Genomic DNA, 19,889 nt, shown 5'->3' with positions numbered 1-19,889 from the left:
TTTTTGCGGTACACGGGCCTCTCACTGTTGTGGCCTCTCCCATTGCAGAGCACAGGCTCCGGACGCGCAGGCTCAGCGGCCATGGCTCACGGGCCTAGCCGCTCTGCGGCATGTGGAATCTTCCCGGACCGGGGCACGAACCCGCGTCCCCTGCATCGGCAGGCGGACTCTCAACCACTGCGCCACCAGGGGAGCCCTGGCAGGTGGATTCTTAACCACTGCACCACCAGGGAAGCCCCCCCAAAATTTTGTTTTTGCCACGCCATGTGGCTTGCAGGATCTTAGTTCCCAACCAGGAATTAAACCGGGGCCCTCAGCAGTGAGAGCATGGAGTCCTAACCACTGGTCTACCAGGGAGGTCCCTCTTTGTTTTTATTTTTATTAATCTCATGATCACTTCTTGATAGTCACTTTTTACCCCCATTTAAATATCAGAATGCGACTTCCCCGGCGGTCCAGCGGTTAGGACTCCGTGCTCTCGCTGCCGAGGGTCCAGGTTTGATCCCTGGTCAGGGAACTAAGATCCCGCATGAGGCGTGGTGCAGCCCCCCCGCCAAAAAAATTAAAATAAATAAATATCAGGAAAGGAGAGGTTATACTGCTGGTTCCCAAAGTGGGTCCTCAGCACCAGCTCACCTGGGAATGTGTGAAAAGTGAACACCTGAGCCCACCAGGGCCTGCAGGTTGGAGTGGGGAGAGGGGACAGCGGCTGGTGGTGCTTAACGAGCCTGCTGTGATTCTGATGCCCCAGGAGACCCCCTGACCCTTGCACTTGAAGTGGGATACCTGCTCAGCCCGCTCTTTCTCTGCTGCCCTAAACTACCAACCTCCTAGCTTTTTAATTGGGTGAAATAATGTTATTTGCTGAAAAAGGTCATTTCCCCCTCCCGCCCGCCAGAGAGAAATGGGTGGGCTTGTGCGTATGCCGTCTCCTCCTCCTGCCACGTGGAGGGCCACACTGAGGCCAGAACCCTGGCAATGTGGCCTTGGGCCTTGTGGTGGGGGGCAGACTGAGCCATCTGTCTGTTTCCTGCAGCTGCTCAGATGGAAGTCAAGCAACCCTTTATTCTCTCCTCCATGAAGCTTCCTCTTCTGGATACCAATAGCAAGGTAAGTCAGGGGGCAGCCCTAGCTCCGCCGTGAGCAGCTGCGGGCAGTGTGGCCACCACTGACCCGGCAGCCACCTCTGAGCCAGGCCAGACCTCAGTGGGCGTGTGCAGGCCTGGGCATCTGCCAAGCTGTGTGTCTGGGACCCCCAGCTTCCTCCTGATGCAGTTAACCAAGTATGAAGTTAGGAAGCGGTCCCCAAAACCACCCTGGGGTTCAGTCGTTCTCTAGAAGAACCCCCAAACTCACAAGAGTCGTCATACCCACATTATGGTTTATTACACCAAGAAGACACAGACTAACATCAGCCGCAGAAGAGGCACGAGGGGCAGGCCCAGGAGGGTCTAAAGTCGGAGCCCCGTTGTCCTCTCCCTGTGGAGCCGTGGGCAGCCTGGGCTCCCTGGCAGTGCTGTGCCGGCTGCCCCCCAGGGAAGCCCCCAGCCTTGTGTCTGGGGTCTCTGTCGGTCCTCCGTCATGGAGACCTCAGCGTCCAGCTCCTCCTGGCCCGAAGCCCCCACCCTCAGCCATCACATGGTTAGGTGATTCAGCGTGGCCGAAGCCTCAGGGAAACGAGGACCCGGGGCTCAGGTGGGACATCCAAGGGCTTGGGGGCGACGCCCAGAGCCGAGGGCAGGGGTGATCCTCCCTCCTCGGGCTCGCGGCAGCAGGGTCCCTCAGCTCTGTCCTGGGGCTGCCCCAGCCTTTGTGCTCATCCTGGCACCCTGTTCTTTGGGACCTTCTGCGAGAGTTTCAGAAGCTACTGAAATGGACCCCAAACCACCTGCATCTGTTTCAGGGCCCCCGTGCCCTGGGTCACCCCCAAGGGGCCGCACCGCGTGCCGCCAACAGTGTCAGTGGCCAGACGCAGTCAGCCTGAGCGGCCCTCGTGCTACCACATCGCTCACTCCCTCCAGACCTGTCAGCCCCACGGTCACTCAGGACACACGTGTAGTTGGGGGCACAGGGCAGCGATGTGCGACCTGAGATCCGGGGGAGGAGAGGCGTCACCGGGACACAGGGAGGGGTCCCCAGGGAGGGGCATCGGGCCGGTGTCTGGATGGAGTGTGGGAGCAGGAGGCCCTGGAGGAAGGCGCCAGCCCCGGGAAGAGGGTGCTGTTTCCGGCCACGATGGCCCAGCCATTCCTTGGAGCCACCAGACAGAGTTATCGAAGGGGCTGGACAGCAGGCTCAGAACTCTCAGGAGAGTTCGGGTGACAAGCGCAGACTCAGGGACCTTGCCCAGAAGGGCAAAACGGGGTCGGGAGATACCCAAGGAGGCGCCGGCCCGCGTCGGGAGCCAGAGAGCAGCAGGGCTGGCGCCTGGGAGGGAAAGAGGAGGAAGAGGCCTTCCCCCGGGGATGTGAGCATGGCCGCAGGCTGGCCTTCGTAGCAGGGGTCTGGGGAGAAGGTGGGGGCAGGTACAGGCGCAGGCAGAGGAAAGGGTGAGACTCCATCGCCCGCTAGGCCCTCGTGCTGTTCGGCGCTCCTTGAGGCCCTTGCCCCCTCCCTTGGTCCCGGCAGGTGAAGCGGGCCGTGGTGCAGGTGATCAGTGCCATGGCCCATCACGGCTACCTGGAGCAGCCTGGAGGCGGGGCCATGATCGAGTACCTCGTGCAGCAGTGCGCGCTGCCCCCCGACGCGGAGGTAAGGGCGCGGCCTCACCCTCCTGCCCCTGGGCCCCTGATTCCCCACCTCTGTCGGGGGCGTTGTCACACGTGCCAGTGATTTGTGGTCTTACTGCTGAGTAGCGTTCCGTGGTACGGACGTGCCAGTCTGTTATCCACTCTCTAGAGGAAGGAGACTCCAGTTGTTTGCAGTGTGGCAGTTACGAAAAAAGCCACCGTGACCGTGTGGGTACAGGTTTCTGTGGGAGCATGCGTTTGTACACCTGGGTAAGCACGAATGGAAAGCGTGCATTTAATTTCATAAGAAATTTGCAAACGGTTTTCTGAAGCAGCTGTGCCAGCAGGGGATGAGAGGCCCTGTGGGCACTTGCAGGCTCGGGTCCGGGCTGTTTGTTTCTCAAGCTGTCCTGACAGGCTGGCATCTCACCAACGACCAATGTTTGCCATCCCCATGTCTTCCTTAACTGTCTGTTCACAGCTTTTGCCTATTTTTGAGTTGTTTACTTTCTTATTATTGAGTACAGAGTGTTCTTTATATATTTTGGATGCAAGTCCTTTATCAGATTTATGGTTTGTAAATATTTTCTGACAAGTCTGTTGCGTCGTACTTATCTTTTTATTTTCTTAACAATGTCTTTCAAAAAGCGGATGTTTTAATATTTTAGAAGTCCACTTTATCAGGTTTTAATTTATAACTCTTGCTTTTGGTGTTCTAGCTAGTAAATTCTCTCTTATCCCAAGGTCACAAAGATGTTCTCCTATGTTTTCTTCTAGAGGTTTTAGCTTCGAGGTTTTACATATAGACTTGTGATCCATTTTGAGTTAATTTTGTTTAATGTGAGGTGTGGTTGTTAAGGCTCATTATTTTGCACGTGGATGTCCAGTTGTCCTAGCGTCATCTGCTGAAAAGACTCTTCTTTCCACGTGGATGAGTTGCCTTTGTATCTTTGTCAAAATCAAGTGACGGGCTTCCCTGGTGGCGCAGTGGTTGCGCGTCCGCCTGCCGATGCAGGGGAACCGGGTTCGCGCCCCGGTTTGGGAGGATCCCATTTTGAGTTAATTTTGTTTAATGTGAGGTGTGGTTGTTAAGGCTCATTATTTTGCACGTGGATGTCCAGTTGTCCTAGCGTCATCTGCTGAAAAGACTCTTCTTTCCACGTGGATGAGTTGCCTTTGTATCTTTGTCAAAATCAAGTGACTTTGTGGACTCTGTTTTGCTCCACTGGTCTGCGTCTGTCCTTTTGTTGGGACTACACTGTCTTGCCTGAAACTTTACAGTAAATTCTGGAGCAAAGTAGCATGAGTCCTCTAACTTCAGCCTTCTTTTCTAATTCGTTTGGCTATTATAGTTCCTTCACTTAGCCATATAAATTTTAGAATCATCTTGTTGATTTCTACAAAAATAAACCTATTCGAAGTTTATTTGTTTTTATTTTTGGCTGCATTGGGTCTTTATTGCTGCACGTGGGCTTTCTCTAGTTGCGGCGAGCGGGGGCTACTCTTCGTTGCAGTACGCGGGCTTCTCATTGCAATGGCTTCTCTTGTTGCAGAGCACGGGCTCTAGGCGCACGGGCTTCAGTAGTTGTGGCGCACGGGCTCAGGAGTTGTGGCTCACAGGCTCTAAAGCGCAGGCTCAGTAGTTGTGGCACATGGGCTTAGTTGCTCCATGGCACGTGGGATCTTCCCGGACCAGGGCTCGAACCCGTGTCCCCTGCATTGGCAGGCGGATTCTTAACCACTGTGCCACCAGGGACGCCCACCTATTATAATTTTGACTGGGATTGTGTTGAATCTGTAGACTCTTCGGGAAGAATTGGTATCTTTTGATGAATTGATGTTGTCTTCCCATCTATGAAAATGGTGTATTACATTTACTTAGGTCATCTTTGATTTCTTTTGTCAGTACTTCGTACTTTTAAGCATATAGATTCTGCACATATTTTGTTAGATTTGTAACTATGTTTTTAGTGCTATTGTAATAGTATAGTTTTGTTAATTTCAATTTCCAATTGTTCATTGCTAGTGTGTAGAAATACAGTTGATTTTTACATATTGACCTTGTATCCTGTGGCCTTACTTTTTATAGATTCTTTGAGGTCTTCTACATGGAACAGTCATGTTTTCCAATAGACAGCTCAATCTTCCTTTCCAATCTGAATTCCTTTTATTTCTTTTTCTGGCCTTATTGCCTTGGTTAGAATCTCCATTACAATGCTGAATACAAGTGATGAGTGCAGACATCCTTGCTTTGTTTCCATTCTAAGGGGAACACATTCAGTCTTTTAATATTAAAGATTCTGCTTTCAATTCTTTTGAATTTGAAATGGACATAAATGATTGCTTTTTAGGTATTGAATTCCTTGCAGTGCCATGATAAACCACACTTGGTCATGATTTATAATGCTTTTAATATATTGCTGGATTTGATTTCCTGATACTTTGTTGAGAGATTTTGCACCTCTTCAAGAGGGTTATTGGCCTACACTTCCCTGTAATGTCTCTCTCTGGTGATCCTTCATTAGTTGAGTTTGGACATGTCCGCTCCTCTTCTAACTTATGGAAGAGTTTGTGAGGATTTGGTATTTTTTCCTTAAATCTTTGGTAGAATCCCTCAGTGGAACTGCATAGGCCTGGAGGTTTCTTTGTTGAAAAGCTTTTAACCATGAATTGTTTCATAGACAAAGAACTATTTAGGTTATCTGTTTTCTTGAGTAAGCTTTGATGGTTTGTCTCTGAGTAAAGGGTCCTAAGACCACCTACATGGCTTGGTGGTTCACTAGAAGGACTTGTAGGACTCAGAGGTAACTGTACTCGTAGCTAAAATCCATGTGCAGGTTTCCTGTGTGCTCCCAGGAGGGGCCACACAGAGCACACTCCCTCCTGCATCAGAGAGATGCAGCCCAGGGAAGCCCATCTGAGAGCCTGAGTCAAGGTTGTTACTGGAGGTAGGCACCTTCTGCCACAGCCAGCAAAACGCCAGACTCCCGGGGGAGCCCGTGTTCAGCGCTCAGGCAGCCAAAGCAGTCTTCTCACTTAGGGAAGTTTCAAAAGATGAGTTTCCGGATGTAAAATGTTTCAGGTGCTGTGGAAGAGAGTATGGCGGGTCTTCAAACAATTAAAAACAGAATTACCATATGATCCAGCAATTCCACTTCTGGGTATTTACCGAAAAGAAATGAAAGCGGCATCTTGAAGAGATACTTGCACTCCCATGTTTATAGCAGCGTCATTCACGATTGCCAAGAGGTAGAAGCAGCCCAAGCGTCCATCAAGGGATGACTGGGTAAACACGGTCTGCTCTGTCTATATAGTAGAATGTTACTCAACCTGAAACAGGAAGGGGATTTGGACACATGTTACAACATGTGTAAACTTTGATAACTTGCTGATTAAAGTTTTCCCTACTAGTTTTAGCATCAGTTGTTCATTTTCTAACGCCATTAATTTTCTATACTTATTTTTTTTACCTTCTGTTGTAACAAAGAGCTTTTTGCTATTTTTATGTTCATATATAATATCTCAGTGTGGATTCATGGGTTTCTCTTTCACGCATTTCTGTCGTTGGTTTTGGTGGTCAAATTGTTCTGAGTTTGGCCTGCGGGAGCCCCTGTGGGGTGGGCTCCTGTGTCCTTGAGGCAAGGCATGTCTCCATCATTTTTTGAGGGAGTCTTTCCTTGTTTTCTGGCACAAGAAGATGTTCCAGGCTCCCCTGACCTGTCCTTACCTATAGCTCTGTGGACACTTTTCAGATGAGCTCTTTTTATCTTTTATTTCTGGGGGGGATTTGTCTTCTTTAATTTTTTCTTGCTCTCCATTTTTATTTCTCTCTCATTCCAGCACTTCTGTTATCTGAATGTTAGCACTTCTTTGATATCTTTCTTTTTCATTTCCTTGAAGTCTTCAATCTGTTCTTCCAAGTCAATTTCTTTCTTAACAGCAACCATTTCACTATTAATTTCTTGAGTCAAATTCTGTATTTAACTGTTATACTCTTTCACATGTCTTTCTTGTTCTTGGTTCATATTAATATTTGCCCACCTATAGTATGTTTTTCAGGTTAAGTTTATGTTCTTGGTCTATGTGTCCTAATAGTTCTGCTTTTGTTGGGCTTTGTATGTGTCCTCAGTGTTCACTGTTGGATAGTTTGCAGTTTCTGTGTGGATTCTTTATTAACCCAAAGTTTCTTTTAGGATGTTTAAAGTTTTCTAGGTGATTTGCTTTTCGTGGCTACTGTGGGTTTGTAATTTTATTGCATTCTCTACATTGAATCTGGCCAGGTTTATTTTTGCTTCTAAGAGTTTGTTGAGATCTTCTTTTTAGCCTAATAGGTGGTCAGACTTTCAAAGTTGTTTGTGTGTATTTGGTACTAAGATTTATCTGTTTCAGAGCAAGCTTTAACAGTTGCTATTCAGGCCCTATAAATACCTCTATCGTTTCTACTCGATCTTTGATTTCTCAGGGAGAGGTGTTCAGTGTCTCCTACAGTCATTGCAGTTTTCCCAATTTCTCTTGGTTTTCAGTGTTTGCTTTTTGGTATTTCAAAGCATGAGTTGAAGACTCAGAGTGTTTGGAGAGCAGAGTCCTTTTCCACATGGAAGGTTCCCAGGGAGCCGGGCCCTGGAGGGAACACTGCCTCCTCAGGTCTGAGAGAAGCCACTGGCCCATCGGGTTCCAGAACTTGTCTCTGTTCTTCGTAGAAAATGCCATTTTCTCAGCCGATTATCAGGTCCACAAAGGGCCTCCGGTTTCTCTGGACATCGGCATTGCCCATCAGGACGGAGTCGAGGTTCCCTCTGTTCTGGTGGCTGAACCAAGCCTGGTGAGCCGGCTTCCTTGGGCGATTTTAGTGCAGAGTGAGCTTCCTGCCCGTGACAGGTGACATGGGCGTCCCCTCAGTGGGGGCTGGGCAGGGTCTGTCCTGCTTCGCTCAGGCTGCGTCCTCAGGGCCAGAGCCCACGACGGTGTAACCTGGAGAGCAGAGAGCACACACTCCGCCCTCCCCTCCTGCAGCCTCAGAAGCTGGGCGCCGACAGCGAGGCCCTGGCGGCAGACGGCGTGCGGGCCATCGGCGTCAGCACCCTCTACCTGCTCAGCACCACCGTGCACAGGATGGGCGACGTGAGTGCCGCCACTCCCTGGGGCCCGCCGCGCCCCTGCTGCCCGCTCGGCCCGGGGTCTGCGGCCCGCCCCCCGGGAGCGGGTGCGCGCGCGGGAGGCTGCGTGTGCCCGCCGACTCCCGTGCTGCTGCCCGCAGGTCCTCTGGCCACACCTGCTCGAGTTCCTCATTCCCGTGCGCTTCACCGGGGCGCTGACCCCGCTCTGCAGGAGCCTCGTGCACCTGGCCCAGAAGAGGCAGGAGGCGGGGGCCCACGCCCTCCTCATTCAGTACGACGGCAACGGTGCGCCCCCGGCCCTGGCCCGGCCCCCCCAGCCCACCTTGGCCCCAGGGCGCGGGCGGCCCTGAGTGTTGCACGTCTGTCTCCCCCGCAGCGACCCTTCCATCTCCCTATGCCATGACCACCAGGCTCCTGGTAAGCAGCGCGCTGGGGGGCTTGCTCTCCCAGAAGCATCACCTCCCCAGGCAGGCGGCCGCTGGGCAGCCGTGCACTCCAGGGATGTCGGGGAGGAGTGGGCTCTCTCCTTTGTCCCCGTCCTCACCCTGTCACTGCTGTGAGAAGGACGCTGTCTCGCAGTGGGGACTGTCAGGTGCTCCAGGCGGGGGTTTGGGGGCTTCTTGCCCCACCTGGGTGGCCGTGCTCGGCCTCGTGTGGGGCGTTGGGGCGCTGTGGCCCTGGGCGCCGGTGGAGAACCCACTTCTGGCTCCTCCAGGCCGTGTCTTCCAGCCCCTACCTGGGGGACGGTCGCGGGGCGGCCTCGCTGCGCCTCCTGAGCGTCCTTCGCCGGGACATCCATCCACGGCTGGGTCAGCGGTGGGCGACCGCCATCCCCCTGCTGCTGGAGCACCTGGACGGTGAGGCCCAGAGGTGGGCGGCGCCGCCCCTCCTCTGATCCCGTTTTTGTAGCCAGTCGGCACCAAGCCTGGCCAGTGGGGACCAGGGTTTTGAAAGTTGGAAGAGATGGCCTCTGCTGTGGATCAGGAGAGGGCCTGGACAGTGGGGCTGCAAAGATGCTCCCTGCTGGTTGTCACCTGGGAGCACCCTGGATGTGGGCGCAGCCCTTTCTTCCTCTGTGCTGGAGGGGACGGGGCCAGGCGGGGGGCGGTGCTCTGAGCGCTGCACTCCTGCCTGTGGGCGCGGGTCTGTCTGCTGGGCTGAGTGGATGACGGGTCGTTTCAGGACATACGGAGGAAACCCTGTCGCGGAAGGAATGGGAGGAGAAGCTGCTGATGGTGAGAGAAGTGGGAGGAGGCGAGAGCGTAGCCTGTCTTGGACCCAGGGGCCTTTTCTGGCCTGGGCGGGGAGAGCTTGGGGCAGCCGATGCTAGGGCAACTGTGCCTTCCCAGGGCTGGGATGTCTGCCTTGACCTAACAGTGTGGCTGGGGGAGGGGCACAGGGGCAGGCGGGTGTCTCTGGGGGTGAGCGCTGCCTACTGACCTCGCAGACTGTCACCCTGCTGTGACGGAGTCCGATTACAGGGCCTTTGCGCTGCTCTGGCCACGGGACCCTTCTCTCCTCTCCCCTGCGTGGCTCAGAGCTGTCTGTGCCCCTGTGTGGTGCGTGCCTGACCACCCAGACTTTGTTTTGTCTGGGCTCGAAAGTGATCTACACCCATTCAGAGCCGTGGCGCAGGGCCCTGAGGTCCCTGCCTGTGACAGCCCCAGGAGTTGGGCCCCTCCCCAGGCAGCCCAGTGAAAGGCCGAGCTCCGGCCCCTCATTGGCAGAGCTCCTGCCCGCAGTTCCTTCGGGACACTCTGGCTGTTGTGTCTGACAACACGTGGATTTGCCAGCTGAGCCTGGAGATGTGCAAGCAGCTACCCAGCTACGACGGGACGCCCCTGGAGAAGGTGCAGGGGGAGGGGGACCCCCTGCTAGGAGGAGGTGTGGGAGGATAACCTGCCAGGGCTGTTGTGGGCACGGTCCTCAGTTCCTGTTCCTTGGTTCTGAGTCACTTGCTCCCTGAGCCTGTCTCTGGTGGCCCCTGTGGTCCTGGCAGAGGCTGGACGGGAAGGCCTGGGAGCCTCCTCGTAGTGGCTGATGGCTGGGAGATGCAGGGGCTCCGCACCTACCTCCTACTCCTCAGACACTGCCCAGAACTCACCTGGTCCTGGCAGCGACCCGTGTCGTGGGTTCCCACGTCCGCTGGCAATGCGCACACCGCCAGGGGCAGCGCTTTGGTAGTGCCGGGCGTCCCTCTACTCGGGAGCCAGGCACAACCCTGTTCTCTGACTTCGTTGCAGAACTTCCTGTATAAATGCATAGGAACCACCCTGGGTGCTGCTTCAAGTAAGGAGGTGGTGAGAAAGCATCTGCAGGAGCTGCTGGAAACCGCCAGATGCCAGGAGGAGAGCGAGCGAGAGGTGGCCGCCCCGCCCCACGGGGAGCCCGGGCGCCCGCACGCTCGCTGGCAGTGGTCGCTCTCTGTCCTCCCAGACGTGTAGCCAGCGTGTGTACCTGTGTGTGTGTGTGTGTGTGTGTGTGTGTGTGTACCTGTGTGTGTGTGTATGTGTGTGTGTGTACCTGTGTGTGTGTGTGTGTGTGGTGTGCACAGATGCACTGGATGGTGTGCGCATGCACGTGTACTCCTCTCCGTCCCCGACCTTGCCCAGGTGTGAGTGCACCTGTGTACCTCCCCAGGGCCTTGCCTGTTGCTTTGGGATCTGTGCCAGCTCCCACCTGGATGACACCCTGGCCCAGCTGGAGGACTTTGTAAAGTCAGATGTGTTCAGAAAATCCGCCGGCATTTTCAACATTTTTAAGGTACCAAGGTCAGGCTGACAGCTGAAGGGGAGGTCTGGGGTGGGCCTGGCCTGTGATTTTGTCTTAGCCATGGTACCCTGCATTTTGAGGTTCTGTGGGTGGAGGGTTGGTCCTGGCGCTTCCCGGGCTTTGGTGCCTCGCACGTTGGGGGTGGGTCAGGGAGCTGGCATCCGGTCGTGGGCGGGGCTGGCGGATGAGGGCTCCCTCCCAGCTGGTGACTGGGGCAATGAGAGGGGCTCTGGGCAGCAGGGATGGGGGCGGCCACCTTCCTGTCCCACCGCCTATCTGTGCGTCCTCTGCCCCCTGGTGGCCAGTGGAGGCTGCGTGCTCGCTGAAGCCCCATTGGGGGCTGGACCCCCTCTGTGGGCCTCCACCCCAGCCCTTGTCCCTAGGTTTTCAGTCTCCCTGTGCCTGGGTCAGCCAGTGACAGAATCTCAGGGCTGTGTAGTGTGAACAGGCCCTGAGGACGGAGGGGGGCTCCGGGGCAGCCACCAAGCGAAGGCAGGGACCCCACCTCTGGCCCTTCCATTGCTCTCCGCCCCCCAGCTCTTCCTCCTGCTTGCCCCTCCCACCTTGGTCCCCTGCTGCGTCCTTTCCCCTCTGCCCCTTGGTCCCCAGCAGGCCCGAGCCCGCCCAGTCCTATCCTGTCCTGCTGTTCCCCACCGACCTTGGGGCTCTCTGGGTTGGGTGGCGCCTTCCTCCCGACCAGCTGTGCCCTTCTTCCCCGCACACGTGGGGTTGGAGTGCTCGGCTGCTGCTGGGGGCTGTGATTGTGGCCCAGAGCCCTGCTCGTTCCTCCGGCCTCTCAGGATCGGAGTGAGAAGGAGGTGGAGAAAGTGAAGAGCGCGCTGATCCTGTGTTACGGGCACGTGGCAGCGCGGGCCCCCCGCGAGCTGCTGCTGGCCAGGGTGGAGTCGGACATCTTCCGGAACATGTCCCAGTGCTTCAGCACCAAGGTGGGTGCCCGGCCGTGTCGCAGGGAGGGAGAGAGGGCGGGGTGCCGCCACTGGGGCCTCACGCGCTAACTCATGTCACCTCTGTTGTTCAGGTTCTGGGGATAAAGGTAGAGACCAAGGTACAGTGTGCAGGAGTGGAGCGGGGGCTCTGCTTTCCTCTCTCTTCCGGGCTGGGCCGTGAGCTTCCAGGGCGGCAGCCAGGGGTGCTCACTGGGTCTTCCTGGTCCCAGTCCAAGGGCAGAGCATTCGGGACATCCCTCCGGGGCCTGTCCCCGCCGCCTCGGAGCAGAATGGGGGCCCAGGAGCTCCTTCTCTGGCCCAGGCCCCGGACGGTGGGTGGGAAGGAGGGGGAGGGGAGGGCTCACAGGCTGGGCGCGGGGCTTCGGCCACAGCCCCTCTCCTGGCTCTGCTTCCTGATGCCCCCGGCTGCCCTCTTGGCCAGCTCCGGGGAGGGGTGAGTTCTGCAGCCAGTGACAGCGGCCTCTGGCCTCACTAACATGTTTCCCTCTGGACTCTCCGGCACTAACCTGGAAGCCCGCTCTGGAGCGGCTGGGTCCCCCCTTAAAGAGCAGACCCTCCACCCCGGGTCTCCTGCAGTCGGCCGGGCGGTGGGGCTGTGCTGAGAGTGGTCGCTCTGACTGAGTGGGGGGCAGCCCCCCTCTGCCGGGGCTCTTCTTGGGCAGCAGGCTTCCCCTCCACCTTGGGAGCACCTCCAGCCACCCCACTGGTGGATGGAGTGCGTGTCTGCCTACGGCGTCTGCCCGGGGCCGTGACCCGGGACCCCCCAGGCCCAGGCCGGGCAGACAGCCGAGGGCCCCGGGCTCCCTCACAGACCCCCCCCGGGGCCCACGTGGGGGGCTGGCCGAGAGCCCCAGAGTGGAGGGGAGCGTTTCTGGCTTTGGCGGGAAGAGCGGGCCGGTGGTCTGGTCTCGCTGTTGTGGGCACAGCCCGCGTCCTGGCTCAGCCCCGTGGGCCTAGAGGGAGCGGCTGCGGCCTCGGGCCTTGGTGCCTTCCTGCAGCCCCGCCTCCCCGCAGGACCCGGCCCTGAGGCTGTGCCTCGCGCAGAGCGTGTGCATGGCCAGCCAGGCCATCTGCAGCAGCTCCCACGGCAGCTCCTTCCAGCTCTTGAGGAAGCCGGAGCTGGTGGCGCAGATGACGGTGAGGGCCGGCGGGGCCTGGGGAGGGGCCTGAGTGCCCCAGCGGGTTGAGGGGCGGCGGCTGACTGGGAGGCAAGCCGGTGCTGTGGCCAAGGGCCATCCCGCGGCTGCTCCCTCAGGAGTTCATCAAGGCCGAGCCCCCGGACTCCCTGAGGACGCCCATGCGGGAGAAGGCCATGCTCGCCTGCACTTACCTGGCGTATCCTTTCCTCCGGGGGCTGGGGGGCCCGGCCGGGGGGGCCCTCTGCATGAGCGCTGGGCCCTTAACTCGAGGCTCAGCTCCCTGGAGCCGGCGCTGGAGGGGCAGGCACAGGCGGACCTGATCCACAGCTGCCTGCACGGCGTTATGGCCGTGCTGCCTGAGCCCGAGGGGGTGGACGGCCACCAGGAGGTATGAGCATGGCGCTGGCCGCACGGGTGCCCGTGCGTGGGTGGCAGGGTCGGGGCGGGACCGGCCGCTTCTCTCGTTCCAGCCCCTGTACCTGGACACCGTGCAGGCCCTCAAGGACTTACTGACAAGCCTCCTTCAGCGAAACATGACCCCCCAGGGCCTGCAGGTCATGGTGGAGGTGTGCGGTGGGTGTGCGCTTCCCCGGGGCGGGGGCGCCGTGGGGACAGTGTGGTGTGCTATGCAAGGAGGCGGTGGGGGGGGGGGCGGGTGTCTGTGAGCGGCGGGGGTACCCCCTCCTGCCTGGGCAGGTATGCAGATGGGTGCGGTCCCCGACCCAGATGGGGGCCCCGAGCTGGTTCTCCCCTCCCCTCCATCACATGGTGCCAGGATGGAGAGACCCTGAGGTGCCCCAGACATGCACTCCTGACCTTCTGGGGCCATCGCGATGGCAGTCTGGCCTGCGGTGGCCTGCGGCATGGCTTCCTGCCCTTTGCAGCACTGCAGTGGGCTGGGGCAGGACCGACCCACTCCTAGGAACACTCTGTCCCTCTGTATGCCTGGCTTGCTCTGGGTGGCCGTGGCCGTGAGCCAGGCCAGCAGGACGGAGTGACGGGGCGGGGTGCACTGCACAGGGGGCTTGCTCTGACCTGGCCCACTGGACCCCACACCCAGAAGGGTGGCTGTAGGCAGGGCACCTATGTGAAGCCCCCCTCTTCCCCAGCACCTGAGCCCATGGATCAAGTCCCCGAGGGGCCATGAGCGGGCGCGGGCGCTTGGCCTGAGCGCCTGCCTGCTGCAGTACTTCCTGAAGCACGTGCACGTCAGCGTGAGTACCCAGGTGGCGACCTGCGCGGCCACTCCCTTGCCTTGGCCCCTCGGCTTGGGGAGCACTGCCGGGGGCCCTGGCGTCTCCGAGGGCAGCACGCTCTGCCCGTCTCCCGGCTGCTGCCTGGGCTCATCCCGCACCCCAGTGATTGCCACTGTCCTCTTTCTGGGCCGTGGACGCAGGACCGTGAGGGCCAGGAATTGCCCTCAGGGCTGGCCGCTTGGTGTCGATGTGATGGGCCCCCTCGTCCTTGGCAACGGAGCACGGGCCGGGACTAACACGTGACGTGCTCCCCAGAGGAGGGAAAGGGTGATGGGGGCTGGGCGTGGCAGGAGGAAAGGAGGGCATTCGCGGCAGAGGCAGCAGTTTGGGCAAAGGCAGGGGGACCTGAACCCACGAAATGCTGCGGAAAAGGCAAGTATTATTCGGTGGTCGGAGTGGGTGGCAAGGAGCTTGGTCCAAGAACCGCGCGGTTATTATGCATTTTAATATTTGCTAAGAGTAAGCAGCTCCTTTTCACGTTTTCAGAGTTTCACAGTTCTTGCAAGGCCATTAATCAGGTGGTTTTAGGGTAGATTGGACACAGTCTTCAGATGCTCCCCGCGCGGCTTTATGGGGGCATGTGCGCCCCACAGTTTTGTGTGTTGAGCAGTAAAATCTTTTAATAATGGGCCTTTCCATCCAGGTCCCTCTGGGCCCCTCAGAAGCAGGTTCTGGGTCGCAGGTTCTGTTGCCGTTGTCAGCGTAACTTTTTCTCCCACTGTATTTAATAATTTGCTTATTGCTGGCAGGCAGGAAACCTATGGATTATTGGGTATTTAGGAACTGGGTAGTTTATAAGATTCCGTTGTTATTTCTAATGAATTTTTGATTAATTCTCTGTGCTCTTCAGATACAGTCATCATAGTTTACAAATGCTGCGAGTTTGGCCTTTCTCCCCCGATAGTGATGCATGTTAGTTCGTGCTGCCGTTAGCAGGAAGATGAAAGCTGGCGGCAGCCCCAAGCCTTTACGGTCACACTCTTAAGCGCGATGCTTGAATTGGTTGGCAGTATTTATTTTTCGTCGTGTTCCAGCAGCATCTGTCTGTTTGCTCGCTTAGATGGCTTTTCCCACCCAGGTTCTCCTATGGCCTGTTTTTCATGTAACCTTGGTCCAACCAGAGTCCATGTTTGTTTGTGGTGAGACAGAGCTCTGCCCTCACTAAGAGGAACAGCCGCTGGCGGTCCTCTGCCCGGCACCCCAACCTTCCCGCCTTCCGGAAGTCCCCTCTGGTGGCTTTTGGGAGGAGTAGCATCCTGGGAGTCCTACGCATCCTTAAGGAGCCTGCGCAGGGCAGGGGAGGCTGGGGTGCTTCCCTCGGGGGGCCTCTCACGTGGGGGGCTGACAGCAGGGCGCTGGAGCCAGGAAGGCCGAGGGCTGTGTGTTGGCGGCGGCGGTAGTTGATGTCCCCAGGTCCAGGGCGTAGGAAGCAAGGCCTTTTGCTGGGAGCAGGGTCGGGAAGGCTTAGTATTTGAGGAGAGCAGAAAAGGCTCTGAAAGATGGGACCAGGACCCAGTTAGGAGGAGAGGGGTTTCATGCAGCAGCCCCCGTACCTTACCTGACGGGGGCTTGCCTTCTGGGGCGGGGCTTCCCATATGTGTGCTGAGGCAGAAGAGCCTGACCGTCCCTCTGCGTGCCCACACCTACCCGCCCGGCCCTCCTCCCCTCTTAGGGCCCCGCACTTGGGGGGTGAGGGTCGCCATGCAGGAGGAGGAGCTTGACAAAGGGCCATGCTGGCCAAAGGGATGGACAGGGGCTGCCCTTCTGGTCACACCCCTGCCCATATCTGGGTGCAGGTGGCACCTGCCCACCGCAGCATCTCCTGAGCTCCAGCCCCCAGCTCTGGCCATCTGCCCCCGTGCCCCTACAGCACCCGCACATCTGCCTCTCCAGGCCCTGGTGCCCTTCCACAACCTGGGCCTCCTCCTCGGCCTCTTCTCCCCACGGTGCGCGGACCTATGGCCTGCCACCCGCCAGGAGGCTGTGAGCTGTGTCTACTCCCTGCTCTACCTCCAGCTGGGCTACGAGGGTGAGCCCCTGGCTGGGCAGAGGTGCAGGGGGTGTGGTGAGGGAGCAGAGTCTGGGCCTCCGGAGGCCGGGGGCGGCCTCCACCCAGCCCTGCGCTCCCTCCCGCCTCTGCAGGCTTCTCCCGCGATTACCGGGACGATGTGGTTGAGCAGCTCCTCACCCTCAAGGACGGCCTGGTGCACCCTGACCCCGCCACCCTCTTCCACACCTGCCACAGCATAGCCCAGGTACCTGCCAGCGCCCCTGCGAGGGAAGGAGGGGCCGCACCGTCAGGGCCCAGGGGGCCTCTGCGGCAGCTCATCTCGCACATGGGCTCCATGGGTGCCGGGCCGGGCACACGGACGGGTCTCACTCAGAGAGTTCAGTGTCCAACACCGCCTCCCGCCCCCTCCTGTGCTTGATGGGGTCCCCCCTCCCTCCGAGGCCCAGCGGGGAGGGTGTGGGCAGGAGCTCAGCTCCGGCTCCAAAGGGTTGAGAAAGCTGCCCCTAGCCCACCCCGTGAGCCCCCAAGCCAGGGCGGTTCTGTTGTTCCATGTGGTGACTGGAAATGGCCCTCAGGGGTCAGGAGGCTTTCTCTCCTGCCAAAGAAGGAAAGGAAGGGGGTCAACAGGGCCCTTTGTCGGGGTGGGGGGAGGTGGCGGGCCCAGACACTGGGAAGACCCCGCCCTGGGCAAGTCCAGGCAGAGCAGAACTTTATGTTTGGGATCAGACTTCTTGGATATTCAACCACTTTTATTTCTTCTTTGTACAAAGTTTATCTGCTTTAACTTCTGGTTGCTCTCTTTCATGTGGAGGGAAGGACAGGGGCTGCAGGGGGAGCTGAAGGTCCCTAGAGTCTTGGTGGCCGGGCCTTCCAGGGTGGAACATGCCACCATCTGCCCTTGACTCTCTGTATTCTAGAGAGTTCTAGAGAGGCTGCACCACCAGGGCCACTCCCAGCCCACCCCACTGGTCAGGAGGAGCCTCAGGGAGGGCACACTGACCTGGGCCCTGCAGCTCCCCAGGGACCCCCCTTCCAGGGCCTGGGCCTGGAGGCCCTGGAGGCTGCCTCCTGGACCTGGCCAGGCTTCAGGCTGGGGAGGGGGGCTCCCGTGCATGGGCCACCCCACCCTTGCACCGGCAGGAGCTCGCGAAGGCTTACAGGGCTTGTAAGAGGGCGGGAAAGGCTGGAGGAGGGATTTGAGAGGCGGAAGCTGTCAGCCCTTCCCCGGAAACTCGAGCCCCTGGGGTGTTAACGCCTGGAAGGTGTGCTGACCCTGTGCTCTCAGTCTGTCTGACGCAACTGTCCTCCTAGATTACTGGCAAGCGCCTCCCGCCAGATCAACTCATCAGCCTCTTGCTAACCCTGTTTGAGAGCCTGGGAGACCCCGACAAGAACTGCTCCCGAGCCGCTACAGTGATGATCAACTGCCTGCTGAAGGAGCGGGGCAACGTGCTCCTGGAGAAGGTGGGACCGGGCGAGGCTGGGGCGCTGATTGGCGGGGGCCGGGCGGGGGCGTGGCCAGGGCCGGGGTGGGGCTCGTCAGGGGCGGGTGTGGGCGTGGTCTTGTCTGCCAAGAGAGTGGGTGGGCGGGGCTGGGTAACTTGGGGCGCCCCACCCCACTCCCTCACCCCCAACCCCCTGCTCTGTGGAGGTTTGGCCCTCAGTGCTCTGCTCCTTTTCCCTGTGGGCCAGATTTGGACAAATCTTTCTCTTCTCTTTGAAGACAGAATTAAGTGAAAGCAACTGCTGAGAACTTAAGGGTAGAAAAGGCAAGTGAGAGGGAAATGCCAGTGCTAGGGGCTATCACTTGGCACCGAGCCAGCACTGGCTGAGCTCCCTGCTCACATTGCTGGTGAAGACACAGGTCCAGAGGGTCCCCAGGTGCCTGCACAAAGGGTTCCACGGCGGGTCTGGCCCAGAGCAGAGGTGCCCGGGACACAAAGGTGCTGCCCTGCCCATCGTCTCTGAGTCCTTCTGGCCGTGAGCTCACGTGGCTGTCCACATAGTTCCCAGACATGCATTGGCAGCCACCATGATAGACGTGCCCAGGTCCTCGTAGGTGTAGGTCTGAGGCAGGCTCCAAGGGTTAGGGGATTTCTAGAACGCGTGTCTGTGAATCCTGGAGAGCCGATGGCCTGGCAGGTGGGGTCCCATGTGCCTAGAGGGAGAGTTAAGCTCCCCATTAAAGTGAAGCATAGCAGCAGAAAAGGGGGTTTGTCCTAAGTGCATGGCCCTGGGGGCTCACGCAGGCAGGAGCAGAGGTCCTACCAACTCCAGAGTCCCTTATACCCCAGCAGACGCCCTGCAGCACAGAGCATGCCTCGGCGCGCACCTTATGTAGAGGGGCCTCGTGTCTGCCCCACATGGCGGTAGCCTGTGAGACGGCGGTGCGTCTCCCGGCCTGGCCCCAGCATTGCTCCTTCCCGCTGTGCGGGCCACATCACTCACCCACCCACCTCCATGAGCGCCTGGGCAGTTCCCAGTCTGAGCACCGAGAGTGCTGCCAGAGTGCGGGTCCTTTGGACCTGAGGGTACATTTTGGTTGGAGACACACCCAGGAGAGCGACTGGGGCCTGCAGGAGAGGCCCCCGTGCAGCTGCCCCAGGGCTGTCCGATGGCGCTCCAGGCCTTCAGCTCCCACCAGCTCCGCCTGCAGCTCCCGCATGCCACACCCCTGCCAACGCCATTTCTGTCCTTTCTAGTGGGTGTGTAAACGGCTTCATGGTCGAGTTTTGTTTGCATTTCTCTGGTGGCTTATGAAGTGGAACACTTTTGCACATTTCCTGGCTATTCAGACGTCCTCTTCTGTGAGGACACCAGTCTTGCCCATTTTTCTTCTGGGTTGTCTGTGCTTTTCTTATTGATTTGCAGAAGTACTTTGTATATTCTGGATACAGGTCCTGTATTGGATGGATATATCACAAATATCGTCCCAGGGAGGGAGGGAGGGAGGAGCAGGAGTTGCCGGCGGAGGGGCCGCGTGCCAAGGCGGCAGTGTGTGGTGTGGTACCTGGAGGGGAACATGTGCCATCGTGGTGCACTCCTCCTGGGAGTGGAAGCGGGCTGGGGAAGGAGGAGGGAGGCACAGGGCATAGCTGGGAGTCCTAGTCGGGGTTTGATGGGCCAAGGTTTGGATCTCATTTTGCATTCAGTGGGGCTTCCGAGTCAGATTGGAGTGGTAGAAAGGTGCCCTGGTGGCTCTGTGTGTGTGGGGGAGGGGGGACAGACCAGGCCGCAGGCAGTGGCCACTGGTGGTCCTGGTGTGTATATTCACACAGCATGGCACATTTTGTTTGCTTGTTTATCTGTGGATGGACGCTTGGGCTGCTTTCACCTCTCGGCTACTATGAATAATGCTGCTGTGAACATGGGTGTAATACATATCTCTTCAAGATCCTGTTTTCTTTTGGGTAAATACCCAGAAGTGGATTTGCAGGATCATATGGTAGTTCTATTTTGAATTTTTTTTTTTTTTTTTTGTGTGTGTGTGTGTGTGTGTGTGTGTGTGTGTGTGTGTGTGTGTGGTATGCGGGCCTCCCCCTGCCGCGGCCTCCCCCGTTGCGGAGCACAGGCTCCGGACGCGCAGGCCCAGCGGCCATGGCTCACGGGCCCAGCCGCTCCGCGGCACGCGGGATCCCCCCAGACCGGGGCGCGAACCCGGTTCCCCTGCATCGGCAGGCGGACGCGCAACCACTGCGCCACCAGGGAAGCCCCTATTTTGAATTTTTTGAGGAACTGCCATACTGTTTTCCTTAGTGACTGCACCAGTTTACATTTCCACCAACAGCACACAGGGGTTCCAGTTTCTCCACATCCTCACCAGTACTTGTTAATACTTGCTTTTTTAAAATGTTTTATATATATATATATATATTTTTTTTTTTTTTTTTTTTTTTT

At 57.9% G+C, this 19,889-nt stretch overlaps 1 protein-coding gene across 6 annotated transcripts in view; it reads left to right on the top strand.

Moving 5' to 3' along the window:
* MROH1 (maestro heat like repeat family member 1) overlaps positions 1-19,889 on the top strand; it is a 76,634-nt gene that overhangs the window by 43,080 nt on the left and 13,665 nt on the right. For 5 of the 6 annotated variants that reach the window (XR_008619514.1, XR_008619515.1, XM_055091262.1 and 2 more), the window contains 20 exons: positions 1,037-1,110; positions 2,629-2,751; positions 7,743-7,850; positions 7,987-8,131; positions 8,223-8,263; positions 8,562-8,703; positions 9,029-9,081; positions 9,589-9,696; positions 10,090-10,209; positions 10,487-10,609; positions 11,419-11,565; positions 11,658-11,684; positions 12,601-12,723; positions 12,842-12,921; positions 13,002-13,113; positions 13,196-13,291; positions 13,835-13,939; positions 15,875-16,010; positions 16,124-16,236; positions 17,304-17,456. Coding sequence is in view for 4 of the 6 variants with exons in the window: in XM_055091262.1 (XP_054947237.1) it covers positions 1,037-1,110; positions 2,629-2,751; positions 7,743-7,850; positions 7,987-8,131; positions 8,223-8,263; positions 8,562-8,703; positions 9,029-9,081; positions 9,589-9,696; positions 10,090-10,209; positions 10,487-10,609; positions 11,419-11,565; positions 11,658-11,684; positions 12,601-12,723; positions 12,842-12,921; positions 13,002-13,113; positions 13,196-13,291; positions 13,835-13,939; positions 15,875-16,010; positions 16,124-16,236; positions 17,304-17,456 (2,129 nt within the window). In the remaining 2 variants the exon portion in view is untranslated. The remainder of the gene's footprint in view (positions 1-1,036; positions 1,111-2,628; positions 2,752-7,742; positions 7,851-7,986; positions 8,132-8,222; positions 8,264-8,561; positions 8,704-9,028; positions 9,082-9,588; positions 9,697-10,089; positions 10,210-10,486; positions 10,610-11,418; positions 11,566-11,657; positions 11,685-12,600; positions 12,724-12,841; positions 12,922-13,001; positions 13,114-13,195; positions 13,292-13,834; positions 13,940-15,874; positions 16,011-16,123; positions 16,237-17,303; positions 17,457-19,889) is intronic. The other variant, XM_024117487.2, reaches the window with a different exon arrangement.

This window comes from Physeter macrocephalus, chromosome 15 (genome assembly GCF_002837175.3).
Source record: "Physeter macrocephalus isolate SW-GA chromosome 15, ASM283717v5, whole genome shotgun sequence".
Classification (NCBI taxonomy): Eukaryota; Metazoa; Chordata; class Mammalia; order Artiodactyla; family Physeteridae; genus Physeter; species Physeter macrocephalus.
The sequence above is the reverse complement of the archived record's forward strand: the minus strand, read 5'-3'. Positions and strand labels throughout refer to the sequence as shown.